General features: G+C 32.3%; 1 protein-coding gene across 1 annotated transcript in view; it reads left to right on the plus strand.

Moving 5' to 3' along the window:
- The window catches only part of LOC134701604 (uncharacterized), a 50,896-nt gene that overhangs the window by 15,738 nt on the left and 19,724 nt on the right, over window positions 1-15,434 (plus strand). The window contains exons 2-5 of the mRNA XM_063562746.1: window positions 11,650-11,774; window positions 12,903-13,330; window positions 13,963-14,016; window positions 14,711-14,849. Of these exons, the coding sequence (XP_063418816.1) occupies window positions 11,650-11,774; window positions 12,903-13,330; window positions 13,963-14,016; window positions 14,711-14,849 (746 nt within the window). The remainder of the gene's footprint in view (window positions 1-11,649; window positions 11,775-12,902; window positions 13,331-13,962; window positions 14,017-14,710; window positions 14,850-15,434) is intronic.

The raw sequence follows: 15,434 nt of genomic DNA on the forward strand, positions 1-15,434 counted from the left end.
TGAATGCATGCGACATATATATATATATATATTATCATTTATCTTCGATCATAAAAAGGTCACATGCCTCGATATATATGCGGCAATTAAATGGTACTTATTAATATCTACCAAATGGTTTATATAATTATGGTTATTGTTACATAAAAATGTTGAATGCATTGATATATTTTATGGTGATTTTGGAGGTTACAGGATGAAATTTCACCGGCTTAATTATTTGGCTTAGTGGCAATGTGAATATTGGAGGGTTGAATGAACTTCTACTTGGAATTTTATATCAAATTCAGAAAAAAAATATTTCAAGGACTTTTAAAAATATCACCAAAAAATCATATCGTCTTGACATTGTACGGATTTCGCTGTCTTTTTTTATCAAGCATTGTTCAGTTCACGGAAGCGTATATACGTATTAGTGCCACAAAACTCTTTTTTGAATTTCTTATTATGTTTGCGTTGTAACTCAAATCTTTGAAATATAAAGGGAACATTTGCAAAATAAGGCAAACCTTTCCGTTAAACGCAAACATTTGAGATATAACATAAACCTTTGCGTTTCAACGCAAAGGTCGCAAATATTTGCGAAATAAATAAAGTTGTGTGGCGCTTATACGCTTCCGTCCAAATTAAAACTTTAAAAATAAGCTTCTTTCTTTATAGTGATGGGTGATAGCTTAAAATCTCAAAATCAAAAATATAATTGATGACAATTATCCATTGTAATTAGATTTGATGTTTGAACATATAATGAAATGTTGCCAAAGGTCAAAATATAATCAAATTGTGATTGTCTGATTTACGGTAAAAATTACAAGAGTCCTGCTTTATAAATAAATCATAAGAATATTACTGCCCTTATCCCTGAAGTTATTGGCACAGAATAAACAGTATGTTCAACTGATTCAGATAGGACACCTTCTAAATAGAATTATACCTTATCCATTACTAGGTAAAAATATAGACGTTTTCGATTGAAATTGTGATTAGTAAAATAACAACTTTGCAGATATTTATTCATTTGTTGACTAAGAAGAAAATCACTGTGTATTTCCACAGTATTATTTAGTGCGGAAAATACCATAAAAACAATGCATGTATTACATGAACTTTTTGTTCAATTCGAAAAAATGAAAAATATTGAGGAAATTTAATTAAAAAAATTATACTATTTTTTATTTGATATTTCGTTCAGTTGATTTTAAAAAGCGCACCAGGAAGGTTTTTTTTACGGAAACTGTCCAGGCTGTGAAATACACTGTCCCAACCTTATTGTGGTAAAGTTATTTTCTTAATCTGAATGGTCGCCCTTTGCATGTTTTCTGACGATTTCACATCTTTCCAAAAGGAACAGTGGTACATGTGTAAACTATGTTCTTTGTACCATGTCGTACCGATTTCTAATAAGAACAAGCTCGACTGTCAAGTTTGTTTATTATCAAAATATAAACAAATATACATGTATGATTGATGAACAGCTACCTGTTTCCATTAACATTTTTAACCTTGTGCATGCCTTGCTGCGTGCTTACATGTACATGCAGTAAAGATATATCAGGAAATAAAAAGAGCTTCAAACATTATTTTCTAAATGTACCAATATAATTTGTCTAAACATCATCCCAACAATGTTAGATCTGAACGCAATTTTTTTTATTGTTCCCTTGTCGGGATTCGAACTCGTGCTCCTGAGATATCGTGGCACCAAATCGCATTGTACTTTGCCCGACGCGCTTAACTACTCAACAGCACCTATGCGCTTACAAATAGAGCTTTCGGTGGCCGGGTGTTACCATTCCGCGTCAGTTTTAATCTAGCGTCGTAACACAGTGCATGCTATATATAAGGCATGTAGATACAATTGTAACAGATCAGATAAATTATCTATAATTATAAAGGTCCTACAACTTAATGTTAGATGCAGTCACATGATATATATATTATGAATAACCTGAGAAACTTCCACAATATCATTTACTCCCATTGATAAGTTCAGCAGATTCTGTGTTTTGTTTCAAATTGTTTGTTAGCTTCCAGACATACTAACTTTGGAGAACTATAGGGAAAATACCATCATGCAATTTGTTTATGTTTCTGTCTGAAATCAGGAACCTTAACAGTGGTTGTCTTTGTCTTCTGTCATGTTAGAATTTGGTTTGACGTCAAACCTTGAAAGAATTTTGATAGCAGAATGTTTTCACCTCTTTTGTAAGATATGACGATTTATGGGAAGCTTGTATCTACATGTATTAACACTAGACACCGCTTGAATATCATTAATATTTGTATGTCTTGGTGTTTTGCGTTGTAAGGTTGCTGTCTTCATAACTGATAACCCAATCTCCTTTTATTTTTGGTCATCTTCTATAGTTGCTTGACTATAGAAACGAATGGGGGTGATTGATTTTACAATGCGTTTTACTCCTACAGATTATATAGATTTTAAGTAGTTTCAATGCTTGGTAATGATTTTCTTAAATACAAGAATGTATTTTTATGACATAGGGTTCATAGAACACATTGGTGTCATTCCATTATTTAATAAAGAATTATCATTTATTGAAGTTTGATATATTTAAGATGTTACACGTTGTAATATTCCAAATCTATAAATTAGTTAATAATTCCGATTTAATTTTACCATTATTATTGAGGTCAAAGAAATAAGAAAAAATCCCAAATTTCCCTTGGTTTTTTTTTAATCTTTACCAAAACCCATTTTTCTTTTTTAATTTTTCGTTCAATTTTCAATTGTCTGTTTTTGATATGCATAATCAAATAATAAAGAGACCTAAACAAAATCCGAATCTAAAAACAAGGACATGTACATGTACCGTTCAGTTTTTAAGGGAGGAGGGGTCAAAACAAAGTAGCTTACAAACTCAGTCACAGAGAAATGCATCGCCTTTGTGTTGGCGTTTCAGACTAGCAAAGTTTAGTCATAACTGAAAAGTTAAATGTAAAACAAAAACCCCTAACTATTCATTGACTTAATATACAAACGTTCAACCTAATATTAATTACAGAAGATTTATTGTTTGAATATATGCCATTCTGTTTAATAACCTTGAAGGTGAGTTCTTAATTTTGATATAATGTCTCTCCCACGAAGATATAGTCAGAGTAATAAATTGAATTTCCTTACAACTATATATATTGGATAAATGATTTACACTTTAACATAGAATTTTTTTCCAATTTGAATAAATTTTCTAGTATATTAGTTCCCTGTCATTAAAAAAATCAATTAAAGACACAATATTGCAAGTTTTAAGAAAACGAGATACGGTATGATTGCCAATGAGACAATTATTCACCAGAGACTCAGAAAAAGATGCTAGCAACCGTACAGCCTTCAACGATAAGCAAACTCATAGAGTAGAGTAAGCTTTAAAATGCCCTGCAATGACAAAATATTAACCATTTAATCCGAAAATTCAACGTTCTGATTAACGTACAATACAATAAACGACAAACAAATATGAATCGATTAGCAGATACGAAATTAAGGCAACCACTCAATCATAGTTTTCTAGCTTGAGACAAGTAAATAGAAATGTTGGCGCTTTAACATTTTCAGTCGTACAGCACAACATAAGAATAAAGTGTGAACATTCGTTTGAATGCTTGATTCCTTAGGTCGAAACAAAACACTATAAAAATAGACAAATAAAGAAACGAGACACACAATACTAATCTACGTTGAATAACATTGCCAAAGATTTCAAGAAAAGAAGGTTGTTTCTTTTTGTAAAAAAACATGTACAACACGTTTGGTATTAGTTATACTATGTTTAAGACTGATTTCAAAGATGCAAACCCTGTTTTAAATAGAATTCCAATTTTTGTTTGTAAATTGACCTTTTTTGTAAGTACTGAGTACTTTACATTTGGACAGTGCTATGTTTTTAAATTAAATGTTTTATTTGCATACAGCCATGGTTGATAAACAAACCCAGAATGTATCCCTATGACAATTTTCATCAGCAAGTTGAGCATTAGGTCATATATCGGAATGCACTTGTTTGTCAGTAGTGTTAACCTTCAACTTTTAACCGTAAAGTGTTGTCATGAAAATGGTCTGTTGTGTAATACATGAAAATAAAACGTTTACAAGAAACAGAACAAGGCGGAAGAAGCTAAATCGTAACAATGAGATATGTAATAAATGGCAATTTATGGTTAAGTTCTCCTTGTATTGACCTAATTTGATATTTACCCTTGACCTTGTGATTCGTTATTTATTATTTTTGTCTTTATATATAAGACTAAAGATATTTTCCGGAAAAATAAAAATGCTTTGATTTTTAAACGTAAACTGCATGTGTCAAAGTTAATGAGCTCAAAGAAACAAAAGCTTTTTTACAATCGCGCTTTCAAAAAACTGAATCAAATACCATCAATTATTCCGTATTCAAATATATCTTTCTTAATATTTTTTTTTCAATACGTTTATAAAGCGTACCCCAATCAATTTCAATTATAAACACATCGAGGAGAACTTGAGTACAAATCGACCATTCCGTGACAGACTCGAATAAGTATATCAGAGTATGGGCTAATTTTGCAGGAAAAAGGCTACAAATTATAAAGAACAGAGACATGAAAATAGAAATATAATAATGGTCCTTAAATAAATATTGTAAAGCATAAAGGTTAATGCTGTGCTAAAATATGACAAATAGAGACTAGAGGTAAAACAGAAAAAAAGACAGAAATTTTGTATAAAAAGTTTAGGAATAGTCCTTAAAGAACTAAGAATCCCTATCCAAACCCTTAATTATATGAACTGAGCTTACAACCTATGCCTTACAGTGCAATACTTAAGGTATAGTATGTAGATATTAAGCGCGGTCGAATCCTTTATTTAGTTTTTCCTTCGTTGCATTGAAAGTTTTTGCATTATACCAGCTTGTCTTGAAAATTGCATTTTGACCTTACATGACCCTGACCTTTGAGTTAGATATTGCCATCAACTTCATGGGTGTCTCGACTGTCATAGTTGCATACCTCCACACACCAAGAATCGAAAAAAATATAGCATGAGTCATTCTGTAGTGGTGTTATAACATGCAACTGTTAGAAGTACAAACACGCATCAATCAAGAAATAAAAATGAAAACAAAATTAATGACGTTTTACACATATAATGACAAAGTACTGAGCAGACGAACTCTGTTTTGACCTTGACCTTTCAGTAGTTCATTTACACCTTGTTTATAATTATCTGTTACATGTAGTTATTTTGATTAAAACAAAATATAACTTATATCAAACGAAGTACGTCTTGAAATCATTTGTTTATTTTGATCTGACTTTAAATAAACAACAACAGCATATATAGCAAGTGCAAGATTGACGAGTTGCCTTAAGCTTTGTTTGCACAATATCCTGGGATGTGTTTGTATAATAAATCAAAATATCATTCAATTTGATATTCTCATATCTTTATTTTATTTGATGCATAACAAATAACTGTTGTATTTATCCCTGTGGTTTTTCATGGAGCATTTATGTTTTCTTTTTCAATAATCAATTCCAAGGTTATGGATAACCCGTCCTGTTAAAGCGACCATTTATCGTCCATTTCAAAACAAGATTTCAAAATCAATCTAAGGACTCCACTTTTAAAATCCAGCTGCCATGATAAAACCAAGGTCCCTGAAAGTGGCAGTAATCACATATAACACATACACTCAATGTCCAAGTTATAGGGGAAATCTACTGTAATACAGTACTATAGATGAAAACGTTGAAATGATGATTTACCTCGTGATCCTTAATCATGTAATCATCGGAATTACATTTGAGTATTCTAGTTACTTAAGGGTTGATTCGATGCATTTATTGGTTGACAAAAGGCTTGAGTCTTAATATATTCCGTTAATTCCTTGTTTTATGAACACATATGTGCTAAATTTTATCTTGTATGTTTTATTTTCGAAGGAATGACGGACTTTTTTTGTTATATTTATGTATGACCGATAATTTGTGTGCACTAATCCACATACCATGACCGCTTTTTAATAGATAACAAGATATATGTACTAGATGCAAAAAAAAAGTGCATGATGCTTATGTATTAAATGTCATGCAAATGCAATAGTTCTTCTCATTTTCCTTTGCAAATGTCAAGTGAATGAACCCAGTCGAAAACATTCTAGTGTCCTCAAGTACAAAATTTAGGTCATTAATAACTATAAAAATCTAATTATAGGCTAATTAGCTAGACTCTTACATATACATAAGGAATGAGGAAAGAATTCTCCTTAAGACAAAGCACGAGGTTATTTTCTTGAAAACCCAGAACGAATCTTAAGTATATAAATATGCAAAATGCTATTGTCTGGAGATTGAGAATTTTAATGTAAATGTCACATGTTGCGCATGTTTATTCAATTATTGACAGAAAAGTGCCCATTTTGCTGTCAGATATAAAATATAGGCCATGAAACTTTCTCCTAAATTCATCTCACGTATGTAATCATCTGTGCGTTTATAGGTTAATGTATAATGTATAAAACATCAAGAGATCAATGATCACGAATCGTCTTAAAGAGAACCTCATATTTTCCTTATATGGCAATAGGTTGATGTGGTAAAATTGATTGGTTAAAGACTAGTTTTTATTTTAACACGACAAATACATGTATATCTATCCACAGAATAGCAAGGGACGGAGATGAACATAAGGATACATATGCCCAAATGTTAAAGAACCAGGGAGGGGGTCCTTCAATTCTGCTACTCATTCTTCAAATTTATAAGCCATTTCCCTTATTTTTGTTAATGTATATATACTCATTATTCTCTCCTTTTTATTTTTTAGCACCCTATCATTCTCCATTGTTTATTTGTTGTTTGCCTGTCTTTCTTTATGTTTCATTTTTTTGCACTGTTTGTCAATTAATCTCTACTCTGTTAACTCTTTCCAGACTTTCATTATACAATGAGCAAACTTCTAGCCGTAGAATAAACTACAAGTATTTAGCCATACATATTTTTTTATTAGTTGTTAGTGACTTTGAACAGGCTGTCAGTAACTGCAAGTACTCTCAGATCAGTACTTAGTGTCTTTTTGTCGTTGAGATATACAAGTACATGTACCTGGCAACGTTCTTGTTAGATGTATTTCTATTTGCATTCAATTAGTGAGTTCTGCCTTTTCCAACTGATTGTTATAGATCGTTCTTACGTTGTACTGTTACACCACTGTTCCAGGTGAGGGGGAGATTAGATCATGCTAATGACATGTATATGCCTGTCCCAAGTCAGGAGCTTGTGATTCAGTAGTGGTCGTTCATTAGGCCGATAGTTTTCTCGTTTGAATTGTTTTACATTTGTTATTGCGGGGCCTTTTATAGCTGACTATGCGGTATGGGCTTCGCTCATTGTTGAAGGTCGTACGGTGACCTTTATTTGTTAATTGCTGTGTCGTGTAGTCTCTTGTGGAGAGTTGTCTCATTGGCAATCATACCAAATCTTCTTCTTTATATCAAATGTCCCGAAATGACAAAATGTAAATCAAGTCAAAAGAGTATAGCAATAGCCAGATTGATACTATAAACATGAACAAACAAAGAAGACGGTGAATACTGAACCACAGGCTGCATGAACATTAAAGAAGACGGTGAATACTAAACCACAGGCTGCATGAACATTAAAGAAGACGGTGAATACTGAACCACAGGCTGCATGAACATTAAAGAAGACGGTGAATACTAAACCACAGGCTGCATGAACATTAAAGAAGACGGTGAATACTAAACCACAGGCTGCATGAACATTAAAGAAGACGGTGAATACTAAACCACAGGCTGCATGAACATTAAAGAAGACGGTGAATACTGAACCACAGGCTGCATGAACAAACAAATAAGGCGGTGAATACTGAACCACAGGCTGCATGAACATTAAAGAAGACGGTGAATATTAAACCACAGGCTGCTACCTTAGACAAGCACATTACGAATATGATGTAACGTGTTAAAACATTTTGTGTCACCTAGTTAGTGTCAGGGTGTAGTGTTATTTTTAAGTTGTCCAGACTCGACTAACCCGTTAAAAAAACTTTGCTTACTCAACTCGTTGTAATAACGTAGTTATCGTTATAACAGGTTAGCAAAGTCGTTAAAATGACTTAATACATCAAACTCTGCATCCTGTCACTAACCAGCTTCCATGTTATAGTTATGTGATAATGCGTTAAACACACTTTCTGTTATCATCAATTATGAAGTCTTCAAGATCTGGTAACTTCCCGATTTTCAAGATTTTTTTCGAAAAGAGACTAATAAAATTATAGCACGTCACTTCAAATAATATTTGTCAAAGCTGAGCCTATCATAGCGTGCTATGCACTATTAGTTTGTGCTTATTGTTAAAAACACCGAAAGATGACCTACTATTGTTGATGAATTCTACGCCGGGAAGTTATCTCATTGGCAATCATGCCACATCGTCCTATTTTAATACTCGTTACGGTCATTTTTAAATATTTTTTCTAGCATTGAAAACAAACTGTCACGTCAAATTATAGAAAATATAATTTTGAGCTGCAGTAACTGTTACCGTAGGTACTAACATGATTTTTATTGTTGGACTCACTATAATTATTTTCTGTCATTTGTTACATAATATTAATTATTTAATTGCAAAGGTATGTTTATTTCTTTACACAAACGTTGTTTGAATTTTAATCGCATCTGTAATTTTATTGTGTCTACTAATTTTTCATCCCATTTCATCTATACAGGTATCCTTGACCATATGCTGTACAAAGTTGCATTGCATAATTTCAAATTTTATGGTATTTTTGTACAGTTAATCATAATGTTGTTTACTTTGAACGTTAAAAGGAGTAAACCAAATTTCACCAAATATTCAATTGATTTGAAGGTAAAACTACAAAATATTGACTCCGTAACATGTTATTTATTTATTTGTTTATGTTTTTGCATAATTAGATAAAACAAAAGGTAAACAAGAGAAAAACTGTGAAAAGAGCTAGCAAATTTAAAATCCCACACCCGCCATTTGCTTACTAGGCAAGTCTAAGTCTAATTCAATGTTTTGCTTTCAAATTGTTATCCGGGTTTGAAAAACAAATAAATGGAATTGTATAATGACGGTGTGAGTCACGTGATGTGAGTCTGCTAGACTGATTCTATGAAATTAACATTGGAGTTATGTTGTGTCCTGTTTTGACCATCTACTTGTTCCTCTGCACGTTGCATATTTACTAAGTCACTGAAGTTCAATAAAATTTCCAAAACATCTTTGTTTAGTAAAGAAAAAAGGTTGAACAAATAAAATAAAAACATACCAAGCATGTTTAGTACTTTTTTAACTTTGTCGAGATGAATGACCGAATTCTCGTTGCAATGGAAAACAGCCGTGCAATAGGCACGACACCTTTACATGATGGACAGAAAATAGAACATTATAATAATATCACCCTAATTAATATGTTCAAAAGCGTGTACTTTTATAATGAACCAGCGAAACTAAAACAATAAGATATCCTGCGACAATTGATATTATTATAATTATTTGATATGATTCAGTAAGATAATAATACCCATGCCCAATAGATGTCAACATAGCTGTGAATTCGAGATTTAAATTTCCTGTTTTTCGCAATCTTGTTTTACAGCGAATTCCGCCTAGACACTTTTTCTTAATTTAAAATCTCAACACGAAATGAACTGTAAAAATATGTATTGTCTTTAATTTATAACTTGCGAGATGTTGCATAATGTATATCCGCTACTACGCCCAATTCTTTTAATACACTCTTAATTATTTCATTCATAAATTATATTAAAATTTTAGGAATATATTTTTACAAATTTTAAATTTCCAAAAGCTGTTAATGACATGGTTTTGCAGTAAAATAAGAGTACGATTTAAATTTAGAAGAAGAAAAATATTTTGAGAAAAAATTGCAAGCTTGTGACGAACATGATCTATTTTATTTTTGGAAAGGGGACAGTTAGTGGTGTCGTTAATGTGTTTGAAGTGTTATTTAAAGATATTACCGCCCATTATTTATAAGAAAAATGTCCATATCTTAAGCGGACATGACTTTCTTTCATTAATGTATATTGAATTGTATAGTAGTATATTTCCTGTGACGCACGTGTCTGACAAAAAATGTATGTTTATACTCAAACCAAATCAACCAGGGATCATTAGCCTTCTTCAAAGTGCATTTGACCGTACTTTTAAACTAATAATTGTACTGAAATCTGGACAAGCAACTTCGACATGATCTTAGAAATTACAAAATATTCCGTTCCCTATACATTTAAATCATGATTGAAAGTTGTAAATTTAAAGACTTGGCCAAAAAAAGTAAATAAAACACTTTTTTGACAAGTATACGTTACTCTTATCAAGTATTTACCGATGTAATTTATTTTTATTATTGCATTTATTTTTAAGAACTTTGTGAAGATGAAATGCATATTCAATGTAGTACAATACAAGTGCTACTTTTGATTTACATGACCATTGCTTTTGACTTTTGTCCAGCAAAGTACAAGTTTCTACCTTTAAAAAGTCGACGACAAAGGGACGACATACTCCGAAGTAGCACAGAGCTGACTGCACAATCTGACTCTAAATGTAACAACGGACCATTCATAGTGATTGAATAACTGACTGTTGGTGTTAAGGGATTCAAGATTCAAAGTTTTATTATCCTCAGACAGAACAGTGTACAAGAGGTCAATATACATAAGGATGTACTTAGGTGAGGTTTTGACATTTGACGTGTCAAATGTTCGGACTTCTTGGTGTTTTTCCATACAATACAATGTAAAATATTGTGCCCCATAACACCCATTTATTTTTTCATATAAGACTTCATAGCTCATGATAGGTCATTTACCTAAATTTTAGAAGATTCTTGATTTTCTGTCTTTTGTATTGAGACCCAAATAATACCAATACAAATATAAGATAAAAGTCCGAGTCAGCCTTTTCCCGCCATATTTTAAATCTCAAATATCTCAAAAACAAGGTCCATGACCTATCAATATTTGTAGCTTATCTTTTTCCTTAATTGATGTTCTACCAGCTTATAGTATCAATTTTAATTTCCTAATTTCTTAATTTTTACATAACCTCATCTAAGTTTATCCTAAAATTCAACTTTCAGGACTATTTTCTATATCGTATGCCGCCATGGCCAGTAGGTATTAGTGGTGAAGGAAGCCGGAGCACTCGAAGAAAACCATCGACCTACGCCAAGGAAACTAGCAATCCTTGTCAATTGTTCGTGTTTCGAACTCACAACCTCAATTAATTTGACTGGCAAATGGTTACAATGGATGAACTAATTAGAACTTTTAGTCAACCTTTCTATAGAAGCAAAACCTGATAGTTTTATGTTAATTGTTTGTGAGTGTCAAACGCCACTTTCACCGAAAGCGGCTTTGTCGTGGTGGCCAGTTTGTATATGTGGTGCTTGGTGTCCCTTCTAGTCTAATGCTAGTATGCAATTATTTGCACCTTATAATTTGCTTACTTTATTCATTCCCCCGAATGAAGGGATATTTTAAATTGATTCTTGTTTATTTATTTTTTCAAAATTAAAATTAGAAACTTCATGCAGTATATTAAATATCTACTCTTATATACTTTCAGATGTCGTCGACGGGTCTCCCAATTATTACATACCCACATTGCTCTTATAACTGTGTGCGTTCTCAGCGCATTAGATGCTTCATGTGTCCTTGGTCAGATCATCTGTGATATACTCATAATGACAGGTGTGTACACGTGTATTTTGTATTATTGAAAATGGAAAGTGTGTCAGAGAAACAACAACCCGGCCAAAGAGCTTTACTAATCAAAATATGTATAGATACATGTATCCTTTAATTTTGTATTATGATGATTGTATTATATGTACTGCAAGTGGTGAGACTTTAATTAAATATTGAATCTTTAATTTTGCAATCCAAATAATTTGTTAATGGAATTTTGCCGTCAGCCAAAGTTAACCTTAGATGAATTTAGCTATACTATGTACTTCCTTGTCATTATTTGGCATCTAAACCGTTTTGATTATTTTCTTCCTTGACTTTATAATTATTTGACATTAAGCGTTCATGATATAGGTAAACCCAGGAAATCGCCCCTCATGCATGCATTTCATATTTTATTTCTCTTGTAATATTCCAAAATGGTTTTTAGTTCCTGTTTCTTGGTGCATCAAACGTCATCGTCCAATGACAGCTGTTTTATTTCATCCGTATGTTTTGACATTCTACAAACAAGCTTAGTCTCGTGATAGCTGTCTCATTTGTAATATCAAGTGTCTATCATAACTGATAAATTAGACCTTGTCTCCAAGAAAATAGTACACTGCTACAATTGTAATTATACTAGTATAAGATGTCGTTTTGGAGAGTGTAAAGGTTTGAAATTAAAATCTAACGTTAAGTTCCATACGGTTGCATAAGTTCGTCAATATATGGCTTTTGCATGTATTTTTAATCATGCCACGTGTGATTTTTATAAGGGACTGATGCATATATCATTTGCATTGATCCCAGTTTCGCGATGCATATATCATTTGCATTGATCCCAGTTTCGCGGATAGAATTATAATCTGTCGAACGGTAAAAGTTTGGTGCGCAGGAAAACTTGTTAAAAGTCATCACTATCTGGTCGGAATATACATATTCCATATGTGACATTCATTTTATGTTTGTTTAGCCATTCTTTCTTGTCTTTTGTAAATGATGAGACTTTCTGTTGTTGATACTTCCTTATGTTATGCCCATTTCTTTTTTCTTTTTTTTTTTCGTGACGGTACAGGGGTTCCAAATATGATATTGAACCCCTTGCTGCTGCTTACAACGTTTATGAACTTACAATATATTTCATTGTAGAAAAAATTCACAACAGCGAAGTGTTAGAAACGGAAGCAGCAACAACATTTATCAGCGCATGCCCAGCTTTAAATGGGACAGACACAACCAAATCGCTAACATCAATTGTAAACATTTTAAAAACTATTGATGACTGTAATAGTTCTCCACCTGGTCATTTTAATGGCCATCATTATGATATTCATAGCAATACTCATGGTTTAAGGGATGCCGAAAGCGAGCCTAAACAGTGGAACAGAATGTTGACGAAAGATTCAGGCTCATTCTTAAAACGGAGGATTTTAAGTATGACTGCGCACCATCGGCGTGTTAAGAGAGCATCAGCAGGAGGAGATGATCATGACCACCACGAGCACACACTCTTGGAGGAACTTACACACGTGTTCCATTTAGGGAGTATGGTTATTCTTTCAATACTCGTGGTTGAGGTACTAACAACAAGTATTATTATTAGTATATATAGCATGCTAAAATAATTATTCTTTTATTTTACTTCAAATAACGAAAATATTGCATAAATACCACCAAGAAGACTACATGTAGTTTCTATATTTACGATAAAATCGTACAATACACGCTATTCTGAATATCTTTGCCTCGGTCATTTTCCAATAGTATCTCTCATCGTCAAGAATATACCTAAAATATTTGCCACTGGACATTAGGCAACCAACAATTGACTGATACTATCTTTTTGAATTTATAATTCAAATATTAATGAAGTTGTGACAATGCATGTTTCAATTGTTATATATTAAGACGGAACTCGTGGCATTTCAGATACATTTTGTTAGTTTTTTGTCTTTAGTTTGCTGTCTCATTTCTTATATTTATTAATTTGAAAACTGTAAAATAGTGCTTTGTGGAAAATGCGATATTGTATTCGCTCTAGCTAAACATGCTACATGTACATGTGTATACCTCAGTTTTGATACTATAATATTAAGCTTTATTTTTATAACTCTAAGCAAAAAAGCGTGATGAGACATTATTTTTACAATTTTACTCAAAATCCTTCTAAACAAAATCTTAAGGTAACATCTAAACTTTTTCTTTTCAGACTTTCACCAAAATGTTTGTAATGGGAGAGAAATTTTTACACCACAGATTAGAAGTTAGTATAATTTTACTACAATATAGTTGAAAACAAAATATCACTTCTCGGTGAGACGATGTGTTATCTATAAGATACCTGTCACAATATTTGTATTCGTCCATCTTACCTTAAAATAAAGGAAGTTCCATTGAATTTATGACATCTACAAAATAAACTGTCATTTAAATTTGTAAACTGAACAAAATATATCATCAATTTTAATATATCGTTCATTGTACTATTAAAAAAATCGAAATTCTGGGTGTCCTACTTTCCTGGTTAATTTGCTTTTTACTCAATCAATGTTATAATGTTGTGTTTCTGCTTCATCTACGTGGAAGCACAGTACTGATAAAACATGTTAAAAAATTTAGAACTCTTCTCGAAGTTGTCCCCGAAGTTTAGAAAAAGTGGCCGATGGTTCTACGATGGTTAAAATATGGCACAACGAATAGCCCGATCTGGATACGATCAGTCTCGATTTTGAAAATTTCCATAATCGTGTTACCATCGGCGTATAAATCGGGACAGTGTGACGCGGGCATAATCAAAATCATGTGCCGATGGACACACAATATAACGACAACAGAGAACACCCGAATCTCACCAAATACCAATGATGAAATAATAATTTCGGAAGTGTTAGCAATGATGTTTTTTTAAATTGATATTAAACTTTCACAAAGTAATATTAATATTTAAATGACCGTAGGTGTTTGATGCCTTTGTTGTGACAGTCTCCTGGTGTTTAGATATTGCATTTTATGATGGTATCTGGGCTAAACCTGGAACAGAAGCAGCTACAATACTTATATTTATCTTACCATGGAGAGTCATCAGGATTGTCAATAGTAAGTACTTAAAAGAAACAGACTAAAATTGTTTTATTTTCTGTAAGATGTTTTCAGAAATCATAGTTTAATGTTGTCCATACCATGTCAATCATATTAATAGAATCATATTCAAAACAGTGTGGTCCTGGCCATTGATTGACGACATAAATTATCCCATTGACTGGGACAGATTAGGTGAACGTTTGTCGGTAACAATCACTGCTCACTATGTACTTTTTAAAGACACTGAATCTGTGGGGTCACCAAAGGTTCTCAACACCCAAATAAAGCAATTCGAAAAACGAATCAGGAATAATACGATGTGTTGATTTATATCAATAATATAAATCAAAACATAAAGGTTATTCCTGAATAATTTTTCGAATTATTTTATTATTAAAGGCGTTAAGAACCTTTGGTGACCCCACAGTTTGAATTCTATAATAAGTAAGAAGTGAGCAATGGTCGTTACAGACAAACGTTTACATAATCTGTCACAGTCAATGGGATAATTTAGGTCGTCAATCAATGGCCAGGACCACACTGTTTTGCATATGATTCTATACCATTAGCAGTTACAGTACTTTTTTTTTGGATAACCAA

Source organism: Mytilus trossulus, unplaced genomic scaffold, assembly GCF_036588685.1.
Source record: "Mytilus trossulus isolate FHL-02 unplaced genomic scaffold, PNRI_Mtr1.1.1.hap1 h1tg000247l__unscaffolded, whole genome shotgun sequence".
Classification (NCBI taxonomy): domain Eukaryota; kingdom Metazoa; phylum Mollusca; class Bivalvia; order Mytilida; family Mytilidae; genus Mytilus; species Mytilus trossulus.